Source organism: Geotrypetes seraphini, chromosome 4, assembly GCF_902459505.1.
Source record: "Geotrypetes seraphini chromosome 4, aGeoSer1.1, whole genome shotgun sequence".
Lineage (NCBI taxonomy): Eukaryota > Metazoa > Chordata > Amphibia > Gymnophiona > Dermophiidae > Geotrypetes > Geotrypetes seraphini.
This window is the reverse complement of record NC_047087.1, coordinates 288489268-288508327: the sequence shown is the minus strand read 5'-3', so window position 1 is coordinate 288508327 and position 19060 is coordinate 288489268. Positions and strand designations below refer to the sequence as shown.

The 19060-nt window shown below is 45.5% G+C and overlaps 1 protein-coding gene across 1 annotated transcript in view; it reads right to left on the bottom strand.

Moving 5' to 3' along the window:
* Positions 1 to 11899, bottom strand: part of NPM3 (nucleophosmin/nucleoplasmin 3) — a 37302-nt gene extending 25403 nt beyond the window's left edge. The window contains exons 1-2 of the mRNA XM_033940141.1: positions 11438 to 11899; positions 5530 to 5615 (exon numbers count right to left, since the gene is read on the bottom strand). Coding sequence (XP_033796032.1) covers positions 5530 to 5615; positions 11438 to 11522 — 171 coding nt within the window. The 5' untranslated portion in view covers positions 11523 to 11899. The remainder of the gene's footprint in view (positions 1 to 5529; positions 5616 to 11437) is intronic.
* Between the last annotated feature and the right edge of the window lie 7161 nt (positions 11900 to 19060).

Genomic DNA, 19060 nt, shown 5'->3' with positions numbered 1-19060 from the left:
GCAGCAAAGGTGAAAGAGCCGCATGCGGCTCTGGAGCCGCGGGTTGCCGACCCCTGATCTAGGCAAATTCTGTATACTCTTGATACAAGAGATCACCACCCTAATCTCTAATCTGGTCCAAATCACTACATGGTTAACCCAACAGAGAACAAAACTAAACCCATAAGTCCAAGCTTATTCTTTTCACATATGCAAGGTAAAATTAGGCTACCAACACCAATCCTTCTTCAAAACATTCCAGTTCCATCTGCCACCTCTGTTCACATCCTTGGAGGAACACTTGACCAAAATCACACTCTTAATTCACAAATATTTCAAGTCATTCAACGCTCTTTCTTCAAATTACGAATGATACATATTAATTTGTTCCCTTCTCTTCCCCTCTGCTCTAAATATTCTCACACACTCATTGATTATACAACAACTTGATTACAGCAATTCTCTCTATGCAGGTTTGAAAAAGAAGGACCTCCGAGCTTTAGTGAGATAAGCCCTATGGAGAATCTTGAATTGGGTCTCCTGCCAAGCCGCCGATTTCATGAAAGCCTGCAAGGTATGAAAAAGTTCCAAAAATGTTTCAGGGCTATAATGCGTGGCTAAGTCCCTATTCCACCTATCTCGCAGAAGGGTCAATTTGCCTCAGGAATCAGATGACCGGACCACCCGATACCAAACCGAGAGGGAGCCCTGCGAGGCTGGAACGCTTAACAAATATGCATCCAAAGGTCCACACATCCATGCGTCCCCATACTGTTGATGAAGGCTCTGGTAGTAATGGCTAGCTTGCAAATAAGTAAAAAAATGTTGATGGGGAAGGCCCCACTGTTCCCGAAGGCGAGTAAATATGAAACAAAAACCCCCGTATCCCCATCGACCAGATGATAGAGAGTAGAAGCCCCCTTAGAAGCCCAAGTAGCAAACGGCAAACAACTCAGGCCCGGCTCAAAGTTAGGGTTACCCTGGAGTTGCAAGAAGGGAGAGGCCAGAAGGGAACGGGCCTGTGCCCGACGCCACCACCGTCATGCCAAACAGAAAGGGTGCAAGAACCGTAATTTGGAAGGTAAGAGTACCCCCTGACCCTCTGGTCATATGCAAGAGATTCAAAAAAGTAAAGGGTGCACACCAACCCACCAGCCACCCGGGAGGAGAAAACCTGACTATCCCGGTCACCTCCTCGTGGACAAAGCGCAGGAGAGCCGCCACATTATACGCTCAGACATCGGGGAGACCCAGGCCCCCATCTTGCTTAGAAAGTGACAACTTGGCATAAGCAATGCGTGCTGTTCGATGGCACCATAAAAAGGCCGAGAAAAGTGAGCGAAGTTTCTGAACATCGCGCTGTAACACCCAAAAAGGAACCGTTTGTATAGGGTATAATAATTTGGATAGAAAGATCATTTTTATCAGCGCTGCCGTCCTCAACAGGGATAGCGGGAGATCTCACCAAGCAGAACAGAGAGCCTGAATTTTGTCAATAGCAGCCAAAACATTGCACTTATACATGACCCGGGGGTCCGCATGCAGGTAAATGCCAAGATAGCGCATAGGCTTACGCACTGGAGGAATCGGCAACCCACTATGCCAATGTTCCCAACCGAACCCCGACAATGGCAATAGTTCAGACTTCTCACAATTCACTTTGAGTCCGGAGATAGGCTTGTGGGAGGAGTCTCTGTATACAAATGTAGGGGAGCGATTGGAACACTACTGCACTCCTTTTTGGAATGTCCTGAACTGTCTATATGGAATTTATCCCTTGCGCAGCTTCAATTAGTCTTGCAACGTGACTTAGAATGGGACTACAAAACACTACTTCTAGGTGATCAGGTCTTCCTGGAGAAACAGGGTCTCACTATGCCTCAGAGGCATTTCATTTATCTGACTTTGCTGACAGTCAAACGAACAATTTTACAATATTGGACGCAGGAAGGGTCTATCCCTTCGGAATGTTGGATCAATCAGATGATCGAACTGGCCCGCTTTGAAATTTGCTTTTACAAACACTCCACAAACCCTGAGATCCAGGTCTATTTGGCCTTGTGGACGGTGTTCCTGGGGTTGCCTCTGGTCTCTCAGATGGGAAGGGGTAGGGAGGGGGGGGTATGAATGTGATTGATGTCTGGAGTGTGCCTGTTGGGGTGTTTGGCTTGGTTGGTAGGATGTGCCTGGCTTCCAGTGTGTTGTGGCAGGGGGCAGGTAGGCTATGCTCTTCCACATAAAAAAAATATATTCTTGAGCCAACAGGGGTGACAGGCTGTCCTTGTTCATGGATGGTTCTGTAGTTTGTTACTCTTTCCGGTTTCTTAGTGTTGGTTGCTGTACTCTTCATTTGACTACCATTATGTGACTGCTTGTATGTTGCATCATGTCTGTTTCTCTTGTTGACTCTTTAATAAACATGTTTACTAAAAAAAAAAAAAAGGACCTCCGCTGCCTACAATTATTACAAAACACAGGTATCCACTTGATACAAAATGCAAGAAGTATGATCACATCACTGCACTTTTAAAAAAGGTACTCTGGTTACTTGTTTCCCATCGGATCGCCTACAAGATATTATTGATAACATATAAAGTAATAAAACTCCAGTGAACCTACACACCTCATGAATCTCTCGACACTTTACACATATTTCTGTTCTTAGTTCTAGTAGTCAGAATCAACTTACTATTCCCATCCATCCTGAGCTTATCAATGAACATATTTGATATGCGATTTTTGCTGTTCAAGGAACCAAACCCTGGAACTCACTTCCGCTCTCGATCTGCCAACAAACAACTCCATGTAAGTTCAAATCTGAACTTAAAAAACCTTTTCTCTTAAGAGATGCCTGCCTTACCTACTGCCATCCACCCTCAACCCTCCCCAAAGACAGCAATCTCTGAAAACATGATGCGACTCTCCTTTATGCGTTTTTCCTTACCCTCTTTTCTATCAGATAATCGTAGCTCCAAACCCTATACCTCACTACTGTGTCAATGTTTTTTAAATTCAACTGCACTCTTCCCATATTTAACTGTAAGCTACCCAGGTTAATTAATCATAAAAAACATTTTGATGCATTTTCATTCCGTTTGTTGGTTCAGTCTTCCATACTAAGTATGCTGGACTATTGTAATATTGTTTATTTGGGAACTTGCAAGAAAACCCTTAATAGACTTCGAGTTGTTCAAAACTCAGCAGTTCGACTGATTTTTGATTTGAAAAAATGGGAACATATTAGTCCTTATTTTTAAAAAAATTGCATTGGTTGCCAATTGAGGAGGCAAGAGTTTTATTTAAATTTATTTGTATCTGTTTTAAATCACTATTTGGTATGGCACCTGCCTACCTGGTTTCGCATTTTTGTTTGGACTGTTCTAACAGATCCACACGTCGAATTCATCTGTTCACTTTTCCAACAGTAGAAGCTTGTAGGTATAAAATATTTTTTTGATAGAACCCTTGCTTTTCAAGCTGGCAGAATGAATGACTGGTTGGGTAATATCTTTATGCATGCACCTTATCTTACTTTTAGAAAATTAGGAAAAACCCAGCTGTTTGATCAATTTATAATTTGAAGGTTTATTGTTTTAACTTTTTAAACTCATTTTTATTCTTATTTTAATATTGTATTTCGTATGATATGTATCTTTCTACTGCTTGTCCAGTATTTCTTGTTGTAAACCACCTCAAACTATTATGGCTTAGGTGGTATATAAGAATAAAATTATTATTAATAAAACTTGGATGCATAGCAGATTGAATGGCGACTGCTACAACCTTTGTTCCCGGCATTGTGTATTGCTGGGGACTGATTTCTTTTGCTCAATATTAGCATCCCGATACTGGGCCTGAGGCAACAGAATCCCTCAATGTTTATAAATGGGACTTGGATAACAGCTGAACCCTTATGACCACTAAGGACATTCACTTACAAAGATAACTGATGGAATTCATTAATATATCCCCTGTGTCTGATGTACCTCTGTAGTCTTTTGGGGTTGATGCCTCCACTGCCAATGAATTTGGGCTTGAATTGGTAGTAATGACAGACATGAACCTTCTCCCTCGCCAAGTGCCATCCTTCAGCAGGTGTCACACCTAAGGACATCATGGTTAGGTCCAAGACATGACAAGTAAAGACTAGGTGTCCATGCTGGACCACTGTCTTGTTCCATGGTGTGTACTCCTTGAACTTATCTAAGGGACAGACACTGAAGGGAAAATTTATACAGTACAAAATGAGTTTCTCCATCCTGGGCTCCAACGTCGTCATCACCCATGTGCGCTATGTAACCTGCTTCCCTCAAGGAAAAATATACTTTCCCTGGCTTGTAAGTATTTTGGACTAGTGCCTATTTCCTGATGTTTAAAGAAGTTTTAGTTCATAAGAACATATGACTTATCAATGGCCAACCCAGGTCCCAAGAACCTAGCTAGATTCCAACAGATTCTCTGCTGCTTATCCTAGGAATAAGCAGTGGATTTCCCCAAGCCATCTCAATAATGGCCTATGGACTTCTTTTAGGAAATTATCCAAATATTTTTAAACCCCACTAAGCTAACTGATTTCTTGACATTCTCTGGCAACGAATCCCAGAGTTTAATTACACATTGTATGAAGAAATATTTTCTCCTGTTTGTTGTAAATCTACTACTTAGTAGCTTCATCGCATGTCCCTTAGTCGTTGTATTTTTGGAAAGAGTGAACAAGCAATTCATATCTACCATTTCCACTCCACTCATCATTTTATAGACCTCTATCATATCACCCCTGAGCCGTCTCATGTCCAAGCTGAAGAACCCTAGCCACTTCAGCCTTTCATCATAGGGAAGTTGTCCCATCCCTTCTCTGTACCTTTTCTAATTCCACGACATCTTTTTTTTGAGATATGGCGGGACCAGAACTGCACACAGTATTCAAAGTACGGTCATACCAAAAGCGATACAAGGGTATTGTAACAATTTCATCTTTGTTTTGCATTCCTTTCCTGATAATTCCTAACATTCTATTTGCTTTCTTAGCAGCTGCTGCATATTGAGCCGAGGGTTTCATCGTACCCTCAATGACACCGAGATCCTTTTCCTGGGCAGTGACTCCAAACAGAACCCAGCACCACGCATTATAGTTTGGGTTTCTCTTTCCCACATGCATCCCTTTGCATTTGCACACAATCATCATCTGCCATTTTGACACCCAATCTTCCAGTCTCACAAGGTCCTCTTGCAATTTAACAAGTTTGGACAACTTTGCATCATCAACAAATTTAATTTTCTCACTAGTTATTCCCCATCTCTAGATCACTGATAAATATTAAAAAGCACTGGTCCCAGCACAGACCCCTGGGGAACCCCACTATTTACCAATCCAAAATAAGCTGTGGAGGCACATCCTGTAAGCAGTTAGCCGGCACCTCTCTTCCTTGACAGCATCTCAGGGCACACAGTTTGCAATACACAGGTCCATACAGTAAGGTATATGCATTTAACTGACACTACAATCATCTTGTGGGAGTTATCCCATAGCACAAAATGATCACTACATACCATCTGCACACTCAGGATGTGCTCAAAGCCATTGTCTTCATCTACTTTAAATGTGAAGTTGGGGGTGCTGGATGACAACTCGCAGCCTAGTCAATAGAAAACAAAACACATTAGAAAATGACCAAACAAGATCACTGGGCTCCCTGAAAACAGACATATACATTTATTGGAGCCAACACTCCTGTTTTAGTCAGAACCAATACAGTTACTACAGTTTTGCAGAGTTGTTTACTCAAATTAATATTATGTTGCATAAAACATACATAATAGGAACTTGTACCTTAAAAGTTCAAAATAATACTTACATGTTCAACAGATTTTTAAAAAGTGTGCGCATATATGAAAAAAAAAAATGTAATTAGAATGAAATCTATAAAATCTAAATGAATGTAGAAGAGATATCGCCTTCCCACAATCACAAATGACTTTAGACCAGCAGTGAAGGACAACAGATGTTAGCAGCATTATAAAAAGGTATTTTTTAAAGATAACCTGGCTTTTCAGCAAATTGTAGCTCTATCCTTCCCCCCTTTCTCTCCCCCCTTCTACACATAAGTTCATGTAATCCTTTTTCTTCTTCTCTACCCACTATTTTAAGTTCTTGTAAACCGTGTCGAGCTCCATTCTCATGGAGATGATGCGGTATATAAACTTAAGGTTTAGATTAGATTAGATAAGAACATAAGAATTGCCGCTGTTGGGTCAGACCAGTGGTCCATCGTGCCTAGCAGTCCGCTCACGTGGTGGCCCTTGGTCAAAGACCAGCGCCTTAACTGAGACTAGCCCTACCTGCGTACGTTCTGGTTCAGCAGGAACTTGTCTAACTTTGTCTTGAATCCCTGGAGGGTGTTCAGACTCTGGAAGAGCATTTCAGTTTTCTACCACTCTCCGAGTGAAGAACTTTCTTACATTCGTACAGAATCTATCCCCTTTCAATTTTAGAGTGGCCTCTCGTTCTCCCTACCTTGGAGAGGGCAAACAACCTGTCCTTATCTACTAAGTCTATCCCCTTCAGTACCTTGAATGTTCCGATCATATCCCCTATCAATCTCTGTTTGAGAAGAGGCCCAGTTTCTCTAACTCTCGCTGTACGGCAGCTCCTCCAACCCTTTAACCATCTTAGTCGCTCTTCTCTGGACCCTTTTGAGTAGTACCGTGTCCTTCTTCATGTATGGCGACCAGTGCTGGACGCAGTACTCCAGGTGAGGGCGCACCATGGCCCGGTACAACGGCATGATAACCTTCTCTGATCTGTTCGTGATCCCCTTCTTTATCATTCCTAGCATTCTGTTCGCTCTTGCTAATACTATATGTCTATGTTTTTGATTAAATATTTTTATTAGGATATTTTTTTTGTAAGGGATATGCCTTGAGACAGCAGATAACCGACTGACTAATGTTTCACATTATCATATCCCTGACCCGAATATGAAGGAAAGGCCGTAAGCACCGCCAAGCAGGCCTGTGTAGAAATCGACTTGCTCTTTTACATTAAGACAATTTTTATTGAGATACAACACAGAACGATAGCAACCACCAAAAGAAACAGCTGCATAAGAGGTGCATCAAGCTCTGCCACAATCGGCTTGCTCTTGTTTCTAAACGTACGTTATCCAATTGGCTTGCTGCTTGCATCTCGTTCTGTTATGCTCAGACCGGACTGACACTGGAAGGTTCTGTCACGGCCCATAAGGTTAGAGCTATGGCAGCGTCTGTCGCTTTCCTCAGATCAACTCCTATTGAGGAAATCTGCAAGGCTGCTACTTGGTCCTCAGTTCATACGTTCACATCTCATTATTGTCTGGATTCGTTTTCCAGACGGGGTGGACACTTCGGCCAATCTGTTTTGCAACATTTATTTTCATAGCGGCCAAACTTCCCTCCATCCCTCTTTTTGTTAGCTTGGAGGTCACCCATCAGTCAAGAATATGCTGCCTGCTTGTCCTGGGATAAAGCACAGTTACTTACCGTAACAGGTGTTATCCAGGAACAGCAGGCAGATATTCTTGCGTCCCACCCTCCTCCCCGGGTTGGCTTCTTAGCTGGCTTATCCTAACTGGGGACCGCGCGCCTCCATCGGGCGGGAAGGCACTCGCGCATGCGCGGTGCGGCCTACTGGAACTTTCTAAATTCTTAAGAGTGCAATTACTCTAAAATTGTCCGTACCGGGGCTCCGTCGGTGCCGTCACCCATCAGTCAAGAATATGCTGCCTGCTTGTCCTGGGATAAAGGGATTGTGCACTATTCTTCAAAGGGCCTAGCCAGTTAGGGGCATAGCAGAAAGATTTACAGAGGTTCTTCCTTAGGCCACTGCTGAACCAAGGCAGAGCCTTTGGGAAAGTTTTCTAAAGGGAGAAAACAGCAAAGGTAACACTAGTAAACTAATGAAGTTTTGTTTTTAGCATTGTCTTTCCGAAAATACAGAAACCAAGCTATAATCATACTAACACATTGTGGTAATCTAATATAGAAAGCCACCTCCTTTCTTCAGCTGAAGCATTCTATCTTGGCATTTCCCCTTGAGGCCATAAGGTCAAAACGATCAGCTCATAACACTGGTCCAAAATAAGATGGAAGACTGCTGGCACCAACTCCCACTCCTTTGTATCCAGCAGTGAAGTCTACATGTATTTTTTCACTGCCTGCTATGTAGGCAGTGCTTGGTGGTAAGAATCCACCCAACAGTATCTGGTTTTTGGTGTCTCCTGCTTGTTGATACAGGCCACCACTTTCACATTAATCAACCACCCAAGACCACTCTCTCCCAGAGTAAAGCAAACTGCTCGTCTCTCCAGGCAATTAATGGACCATGAAGTCTTCAGGGCTTGAATCAGTAGTCACTACCAGCCAACTGTATGGATTAGAGAATGACGCAGGGAAAAAAAAAGTTTGTCCCTGTCCTATTCCTTCAAACCATCTTATCCCATCCAAGCATACCTCAAATAGTTATGATTTTATATTAAACTTTTTATTAAAGTTTAAAAGAAATGATATTCTGTACAATTGTCATTTTATAAATACAAATACAGAGCAAGGATCAACAAAACCCCCGTCTCCCCTCCCCTTTACAAATATCCCCTCCACTATCGAGAAAACTGAACAAGCCAATTTACTACAGAATGCTACATAGAAAAATTAAGCTAACAGAATACTTCAGTCACATATGGCAAGAATAAAATTAGGGGAGTGCAACTAGGGCAATGCCCCTGGTCCGAGTGCCCTAAGCCAGCTGGAAGCTACAGAAGCACAGCCTGGGCTTTTCAGTCCCCAGTTATGTCTAACACCAGCTCTAGCAGGATACATAATTTCAAATCATTTTTTCCTACCTTTTGTTGTCTTGTCATTTTATTCTTCAAATCATATTGGTCAGTATTCTCGTGTCTTCTATTAATTTGCTTGCCAGGGTCTCCTGACCATTTGACATTTCTTCTTTCTCCATGCTCACCATCCATCTTCTATTTCTGTGTATATATTGCTCCCTTTGTTCAGCATTTCCCTTCTCTGTCTCCTATACGTCCCTTTCTAGTATTTCCTCTGTACCCATCTCCCTGCCTTCATCATTTCCCCATTCTGTGATCCCCATCTCCTGTGTGCAATATCATTCCTCTATATCCCTATGCTCCCCCACCAAAGTCCATCTTTTCTGCATTCTTATTCTTCTCCATGTCTAGCCATCTTCCCACTATGTCCATATATTACCCCCATGCCTGGCATTACCCTTTTTGTCCCTGTTCCTATGCTCCCATCCATGATCTCCCCTTTTTATATATCTCCGTGTCCAGCTTCTCCCCTCTTTTACACCAATGTGTTTCACATTCTTTTTCCTCCCTCTCTGTTATGTTTCAATACAAACAGTCCTTGGTATAAGAACACCCGACTTATGTCAAACTTATTTATGAACCAGGTTCCTGCCTCTTGCTTCCTGTGCCAATGCGCCCCTTCTTCCTTCCTGTCAAAATGCAATCCTCCTCCTCCCTTTAGCCCCCTTTCCTTGGGTTCAACATCTTTATCCACTCCATTCAGCACCCAGGTGTAGGTCTGGCATCTCTCCCTTCCCTCCAGCTCCAGTCCCCGTGCAACATGGGTCCAGCATCTCTTCCCCTTCTCCCAATCCGCAGGCTAGATCCATAACATCAGCCGATTCAGCAGCCCAAGCAATCATGAGCCAAAAAAACAAATTAAAACCCACCCATGCAACTCTCCTACTGAGTCAGCCCATTTGTGCCTCCTGCCTACCAGCATCTTAGACACTTCACCTACCGAAGAGGCAACGTCAGAGGCCTGCTCCAGGACCTTCCTCTGGCTAAGTCTCTCCTTCTGAAGTAACTTCTTGCCCCTTCCTGCAAACTGTACTGGAGCTGTCCAGGTGGGCTGTCTTTGCAGGGCTGTGGTTCCATCACGCTACACGTGGCCAACCTGGAAGCCATTTCTCTGACTTCAGAGAGAAGTTTGGGGTTGGCTGCAGGTGGCATGCTGGGAGCGCTGAATGCTACTTTGTGGAGGGATGAGTGTAGCTGGAGGGCATGAAGGAGGCACACTGCTGAGGTAACTCGTTTGACCCCACAACCCAGTGTGGGGGGGATCTTTGCGGGATTCCCATTGGCCCTATTCAGCTCTCTAGTTTGAACTGTTTGTGGAGGCATATCGACACTATATTATAGTATAATGGTGAAAAATATATGCATATCAAATATGACATTTATTTAATTTGTTTTCTATTCCATCGTCCCCAGAGAGCTCAGAACGGGTTACAGGTTAGATATACATAATTTCAGTAGAAATTTACGATACAAGCTTTTATCCTAACTTGACACATACTAGGGATCTAATAGTAATATACATTTTACTGGTTACAATTTGCCAGTTATCCTTACAGTGCAAGGTTTTCAGTACAAATTTTATCATAATATGATACAGTTTACAGGTTGATTTGCCATACCTACAATTCAAGATTTTACAAGTTTTCCGTATGTGATAGATACATACCGGTTCTGGTGCCAATATACATTTCTTCATAGTCCATCGTAAATAACAGTGAAGTTTAGGTTAACACAAAATTATGGTTATTACTCCATAAACTGCTATACTCACTTGTTTAAAATATACATAAATAAATTCTTAGAAAGGTTTGGAAAAGGGCTGATGGATACCCTTTTGTATGGCTGGTCTTCAAAGAAAGGCCTAGAGATACCACCCCCAAAGTGAGGAGAGGGGGGGGTGTCAAGAAGGGAAATGTAAATGACCTGGTACTTTATTACTCAGAATATTAAAAAATAATAAAATTAGAAATCCATCCTTCTATATTGTAATTAATTTACTTTAAACTAAAGGATTCCCGTTTAAATGTTTTGAAAGGCATCCTAAAAATGACATTACACTCATTTGCCTTAGGGCCCCTTTAATCAAACTGCCCTAGAGGTTTTTAGCACGAGCAGGAACGATAAATTAGGTCCTCGCTTAATTATAATTCCTATTAGCGTCGGAGCACTTAACTCCCCGCCCGCGTTAAAAACCTCTAGCGCAGCTTGATAAAGAGGGGGGGGGGAATTAATTAGTTCCATGGTGCAATCATGGAGCCAAAAAAGTATATAAGCCTTGTGAAGTTTTCTAAATTTTTTGCCTTGATCAAGAACACTTGTAAAAGAATGGCGGAGAATCAATCCCTTTACTTGGGATGCTGATACGTGTAATATGACAACATGGGCTCCACGGAGCTCACATCCAAGAAGGCACGGAACCTAATAAAAGGGACATACGAAGCGTGCTTATTAGTAGCTGTACAGTGGCACGAAGAGTAGGAAGCCGTTCAGCCTCCACGCACACGTGTTCGCACAGTCGGGAAGGTCTCCACGTTTTCTACCACGTGCGCCGCTTTATACTATCCCAATGCTAACAATTTAGCACTTACCGAAGAGAAAACTCTCAGCACGGGCGGGGACCCGGCCTCTAAACCTCGGGCACTCAACGCTTTCTAACTTCAAGAACGCAGCCATACCGGGAAACCAACGAGAGAAGCACAGCAGTTCCTTCCACTCACCACCTCTACCGGCATCTGACCGCCAAAGACTGTGTACTTAAACCCCGCCCCTTACGCTGGCGCGTACACGCACGACTAGTCTGTCCCTAACTGCGGCGCGCTCCTTTATTACACTTTTTTTTTTTGGGGGGGGGGAACTCTTTCAAACTTTAATTAGGCATGATTTGGAGCTAAAACCCAGAGATACTCTTCAGTATTTTGAAAACAAAAAGGATCCGATATTACAAACGTAAAGTTGATGGGGAATTAAGTCAGATGAAATTAGTAATAATCATCAGTGGTGTAGCGAAGGAAGATGGCGCGTAGCATTCTTCCCCGCCAGTCGCTCGCGCACCCCTTGAAATCTTGACCAGCAGCGAGTAGTACCTTTTTCATGGACAGAGATCTTCCTAGGCGCACACGTGGTGACGTCACGACCGACAAGCCACCTGGAATATGGCAAGGGTCAGAAAGTTCTAGCAAAACTTTCTGCGCCTGTGTGCGTTTTCTGAGCCCGATACACAAAATTGCCCAACTTTTTTTCAAATCCAATGTTTCAAATGTCGCAGCAGTGGGTTTCTGTGTGGTTTTTTCACACAAATAACAGGAGATACTACCTTCACAAACCGCTGAAAGCAGAAAATCAACAACGAAGATGACTGATGGATGTTCAATTTCCTTTATTGAAAAAATGACTCCATACGATCCTGTTTCGGCCCCAAAGGGCCTGCCTCATTTAAATGGAATCTCTTTGGCAAATCACTGATCATAAAGGTGCACAGTTGTCTATTGCCGGTTCTTTAATGCATTCTTAAACATCTGTAGAGATTGTCACGTGATGACGCAGAGCTAAGCGGCGGCTCCTGACTTTAGCTTAGAGAGTTGCGCGGGGACAGAAATCCCACCCGTCCCCACCCGTCCCCGCCAAAATCCCACCCATCCCCACCCGTCCCCGTGAGGAATCCCTCCGTCCCCACCCGTCCCCGCGAGGAATCCCCTCCGTCCCCACCCGTCCCCGCGAGGAATCCCCTCCGTCACCATCCTTCCCTATAAACTTCAGAAATAGTTATTTTATTTAATTATGCTACTGAATTAAAGGCTCTGGTAGAGACCCATTTACAAATAAGCAAAGAGACTATTAATTTGGAAATATTAATTGGGAAGAATACATACTTTGTAAATGGGTTTCTACCAGAACCTCTAATGTAAATATAAAATATAAATACTCAGCTGATGAGAACCCACAAACTGTCAGCTGAGGACTTCCTTTGCAGTTGGCCTGGGGTCCCTTTTGCCAAGCTTGGCAGGCAGCAGTAGCGTCCCTGAGTCACAGATGCTGGCACCTCAGTGGCTCATGGATGCTGCCAGCGACTGCTGCGCTTGGTGGAGGGGAGTTCTGACCATCTCTAGAGGAGGTCCTCTGCTGGCGGTGCTTGGGGATCCCCACCAGTCACAGCAAGGGCCAACAAGTACTTCAACACTGTAGAAATAAAACCAGAAATGCATTTCCTTTTCTTTTGAACACAAAACAAAGATATCTGCCATATACATTTCCCAAGGCAGATGACTCTATGCAATGTCACCTCGGTAACAAAATACAAAAATAGACAAATACACCCCCTCCCTTTTTACTAAACCACAATAGTAGGTTTTAGCACAGGGAGTTACGCTGAATGCCTCGCGCTGCTCTCAATGCTCATAGGTTCCCTGCGCTAAAAAACAATATTGCGGTTTAGTAAAAGGGAGCCATAGTGCAAAATATAGACAGCAGATATAAATTCTCAAAACAGACACATTTTGATCACTAAATTGAAAATAAAATCATTTTTCCTATCTTTGCTGTTTGGTGATTTCATGAGTCTCTGGTTGCACTTTCTTCTTCTGACTGTGCATCCAATCTTTCTTCCTTTCTTTCAGCCTCCTGTATGTTTCCTCTCCTCCAGACCTCATTCTCTCCCCCAACTTTTTCTTTCTGTCTCCCTGTTCCCCCTTCTTTCTGTCTCTCTGTCTGCCCCCTTTCTTTCTTTCTCCGTGCCCTCCCCCAAGCCACTCGGTTTGCTGCCACCGCCATCGGGGAATAGTCCCCAAGCCACCGCTGTCCCAAGCTTTCCCTGCAGAAGCGTCGCGCTGACCAGCATTCCGCTCCCTGACGTCAATTCTGACGTAGGAGAGGAAGTTCCGGGCCAACAATGAGTTCTCCTCATTCCATCCAGCCTGAGCCCCATCTCTCCTTGATCCAGCATTTCCCTTCTGTGTCTGTCAGAATTACCATTCCACCTATTTTCCAGCATCACCCTTCTTTGTGTCCATCTCACCTATATCCCTATCTCACCACTTTTTCAGAATCTTCATTTGTCTCTGTCCTTGTCTTTACCCCATATTCACCATTTGCCCTTTCAATGTCTTTATCTCCCCCCCCCACACACACTTTTTCAGCATTACTTCTATGTCTCTATTTCACCTCCTCTTCATGTCCCCTCTGTATCTCTATCCTTATTCAGAAGGTCCTGCTTACCCTTTCTCTTCTTTGTGTCACTATCTCCATTTTCAGCTTTCCCCCCTTTTCCTTTGTTAATGCACCCGGTAGCCAGAATCTTTCCACTCCAATCTTTCACCTCCACTCCGGCCCAGCCCAGTATGAAATATTTCCTTTTGTTTCCCTCCCCTCTCTCTTTCTCTCTCTCTTCTCCTCCCTCATCCACGAGTCCTGCATCTGGCCTTCTCCCTTCTACATGCACCTGGCAACGCCCCCCTGCTCCGTGGCTCTCTTAAGCAACTCGTCAGCAGCGGTGATCAAGACAAGCTGCCGACATCGAGGCCTTCCCTCTACGAGTCCCACCTTTGTGGAAAAAGGAAGTTGAAACAAGCGGGACTCGCAGAGGGTAGGCCCCGACGCCAGAAGCTTGTGTCGATCGTTGTTGCCGAAGAGAGCCGCAGGTAGAAGGGAGAGGGAGATAGGAAGGCTGTAGAAGCTCCGGAGCATGACACCGAACCCGGCCAGGATGATTTCTTTTTCAGGCTGCTGCTGCCGCTGCCATCCCCCACCCGAAATGACAAAAAACAGCCTAATGCTTGCGTTGGGAAATAGCCATGCTGAGCAGTGAGCTCAGCACGTACACAGATGAAAGCCTTGCTTGCTGATTGGTCCGGCGGCACGGTGGGGCGGGGCCGCCGGACCAATCAGCAAGCAAGGCTTTCATCTGTGTACGTGCTGAGCTCACTGCTCAACATGGCTATTTCCCGACACGACGCCAGACTTGTAATCTGCATGCTTGCATCGCCAGAATTTAGGTAGGTTGTTTTCATCCCCGTGGGAGTCCCGTGGGCAAGGGGGCGTCCCCGTGGGAGTCCCGTGGGTCAGGGGGGCATCCCCGTGGGAGTCCCGTGGGCCAGGGGGCGTCCCCGTGGGAGTCCCGTGGGCCAGGGGGGGAACCCGCGGGATCCCCGCGATCCCCGTTCCCGTGCAGACCTCTACTTTAGCTCCGACCCTCTCGTGCCTAAGTTCTTGCTTTTTTGCCCTTCAATTTACTTGTTCCCGCTCCTACATATCCCTGGGTCATGTCTCATACCATTTGGGTGGAATTTGGCCAAGTTATGCTCCCCTGACCAGCCAGGGCTCAGCAACTACAAGGGGCACCCAATATGGCATCTCCCTCTTCCTCACCGCCAGAAGTGCTGCTCCAAGAAGATGCGGTAAAAGAACTCACTAAGAACATCTCGGCAGCGATCGTTGACCGTCTCGCTAAGCTTCAGGCCATGGTTGAGGATATCCGGGATTGTCTGGAGCACCATGGCCAGCGTCTTCAAACCGCGGAGACCAGAATTGCAGTGAAAGTAGACCGCTCATCCACCATGGAGGCGCAACTACAGGCCATGGAAACACGCTGCACGACTATGCACAAGCGACTCGAGGACCAGGAAAACCGTGGCCGCCAAGTCTATCAAGGAGGAAATTGTGGAAAAGTGGCGCCTGGAGGCCGTGGAATTTTCCTCTGCGAGCACTGGTGGAGCGTGTCCATCGCCTGGGACCTCGCAGAGAGGGAGATGGTCAACCTCGGCCTGTTATAGCTCAGATCCTTAATTTCGCTGACAAGGCTCAACTGATGTCGCTTTATTGGAAGAAGGGCCTGCTGGAGTATAATGGCAATGTTCAATGACTACTCTCCGGAGGTTGAGCTTTGGCGCCATACTGCTCTGAGCTCCGAAACCAGGGCCTCTGGTTTGTGGTCCAGTTCCCTGCTCAGGTGCGCATCATGGAAGCAGGGGGCCCGAATATGTGTGACACCGTGGAGGATCTTCAGGCCTATGTCCAGAACTTTGCTCCCCTGGCCCCTTAATTATAGGCATGCGCTTGGGTAACTGTCTTGTCTTCGGGGTCAGTGTTTAACCCAGTTGGCAGCGTGTACTGCTACTGAGAGATCCAGGACTTTGGACCTACACTGTTATATTTTGTAGGACACAGTCCCAGAAGTACTTTACAGGTCTATGCCCCCGGACACCTCTGGGCCGCATGTCCCCCGTCTGTTTTTTGTTTGACCTGCAGAGCTTTTTCTGACTCATTTTTTGCATTAGATGATGGGGTGTTCTGGGGGCCCTCTCCTCTGTTTATTTTGTTTGTTTGCTGCTTTCGCAGTTGGGGCTTGGAGAGAGGGCCCACTGATTTGGCTTTTTTCCATTTTGTGCTCCTGACATTTTGTGGGACTTGGACTGCATTTGCATAGCACCCTCCTGCCTTTTTAAGACGGGAAGGGGGGTTTATGCCCTGTTTGACTCATTTGCCTTTCTTGGTTATTGTTTGTTTGGTATGTCTTGTTTGCTCACTGCTTTATTAGCTTGGCTTGCATGGAAACCCTTGGGGTGCCTTGTCATCAGGAGAGGGTGGGAGTGGGTATACTTGTTGGTTTCTTTATGGACAGGAGGAGGTGGGAGTGGGCTTCTTGTTTGCTTTTATGTGGTGGTGGTGGTGGTGTGGGCTTGGAGGGTGTACTTTTGGGACGGGAGGGTGGGGGGCTATGTGTTGTGTGCCTCTTTCATGAGATAGGATGTGTGTGGGATGGATGTGTGCACATGGGATGGGGTGCACATATGTGTAGGGGGTGGGGGGATGTTTTGATGAGTGAATGGATTTGTAGTGCCTGTCTTTGGGGGTCCAGCTGGGAGGCCCCTGGGGAACGAATAATTGACTGATGTTTCTAGGTCTTGATTGCTAATACCTCCCGTGACTATGGCTGATCTCACTTGTATTACCCTCGGTGTGGCCGGTATTAACTCACCTGTAAAGGGGAAAAAGGTTCTATCCTTCTTGAAGAAAGAGAGAGCCTCTGTGGCCTTCTTGCAGGAGACACACCTTACCGCAAGCGAGCATCAAAAGCTGGTGAGGGACTGGGTGGGCAAGGTTGCTTATTCATCCTACAACTCCAAACAACAGGGGGTAGCCATTCTCATCCATAAAGGGGTTACTGCGGTCCCACATAAGGTTCTCCAAGATTCTCAGGGCTGTTATGTAATCTGGGCGGGGACCATGTCCGACAAACCTATGGTGTGATGCAATTTATATGCGCCCAATATCTATTCACACTCCTTCTTTTCTAGCATATTGGCTCATCTGGTGGTGCTGCCTAACTATGACCTTATTGTGAGTGGTGACTTTAATATAAGCCCCCTAGGGTGGTAAAGAAAGACAATGAACGGTAGGGGGTGAACTCCCTGATGGGAGAGCTGGATTTCCAGGATATGTTGTGCATATATCATCCTGGAGAGGTAGATTTTACTTTCTTCTCTGGGGTGCATCACAGTCACTCTCGCCTGGACAATATTATGGTCCCCTCTTGGTCTACTGGCCGGGTGGTGCGCACCCACATCCTGGATGTCCCTTTTAGCGATCATACTGCAGCCTCTTTCATGTTGAAGTGGTGTAGGTCTTTCCCTGACCGAATCTGGTGATTCAACCCTACCTGTATTTATATAAAGTGTTCCATACTTATTCAATTGAGGAATTGACCATGTACTATCAGTCCAATGGGGGTGGGTGGGGGGGTGAGACTTCTGATACTGTGTTCTGGGAAGTTGCCAAAGCTTACCTCCGGGGTTGTATTATAGCAAACACAGTTCACCAGCGGAAGAAAAGGACTGCTGAACTGGTATCGCTTGCTAAACAATTGCGAGAAAGTAAATCCCATTACATACAGCAGAACACTGAAGAGGTCCGTCAGTCCTACCTCAGTCTGCGTAAACGCAATGATACCATCCTGACGGACAGAGCTTTAAGCCATATTGATGTATACAAGTTTAAACTTTATAAATGGGGCCATAGGGTGGGTAGAAAACTGGAGTCTGTTATAGGGGAAAACACCCTCCAGGGATTCAAGACAAGTTCCTGTTATACTGGAACGTACGCAGGTGAGGCTGGACTCATTTAGAGCACTGGTCTTTGACCTGGGGGCCGCCACGTGAGCACGATGGACCACTGGTCTGACCCAGCAGTGGCAATTCTTGTATTCTTATGACCAACCTTGTTAAGCCTTTCCGGAAGGCCACGCGTATTTCTCGCATTCAGGAGAGCCCTACCGTCTTGCACATGGAGGATCAAGCCATTCAGGACCAATTTGTGCGTTTTTACAGTGACTTGTATGGTTCGGGTCCCTATGATACCGCTGCCAGGGATTTGTTTTTTCAGGATTTGGCTCTTCCTCAGATTACCGAGGCACACCAGAGTATGTTGAATGCCCCTATAACCTGTGGGGAGATCCATGCTGCTATCAGTAAATTGAAACTAGCCAAGGCCGTAGGTCCAGACGGGATGGGGCCTGAGTTCTACAAGATACTGAAGCCTCATGTTGGGCCGGGCCTGTATACGGATATGCAGACCACTGGACGGCTTCTTCCTGAACAGAACCATGCTCATGTAGTGGTACTTCCTAAGCCGGGGAAAGACCCTGAACTAGTGGGCTCTTACAGGCCCATTTTGATGCTTAACCAGGACATGGAGCTTCTCACGGCTATCCTGGCGGGACGGTTGGCACAGGTGGTCCCCCATCTTGTCCATCCCAATCAGGTGGGGTTCATCCCTGGGCTTTTCTCCTCATCTAATATTCTGAAGGCTCTGGTGGCGCTCTAAGAGGGCAGAGGCCGGGCAGGGGATGATCTGTTGGCCAGTTTAGATGCCAAGGCCTTTGATAAGGTTATTTGGCGTTATCTTTTTTTGATAATACGGTAGTATGGCATTCATGGCCCGTTTCATAACTGGATTGTTAGCCTGTATACCGCTCCGATTGCACAGTTGCTCATTAACAAATGACGTATAACCTCTTTTCCCATATGGAGGAGGATGAGGCAGATGTGTCCCCTGTCCCCACTTTTATTCATTCTCTTATTGGAACCCTTGGCTGTTAAGATCCGGGCCTCTCCTGAGATTACAGGCATTAGAGTTGGGCTAGAAGATTGTAAGATCACCATCTTTGCGGATGACATGCTGTTATTCATTAGCAATGCCCGAGTATCCATTCCTCTCTTGAC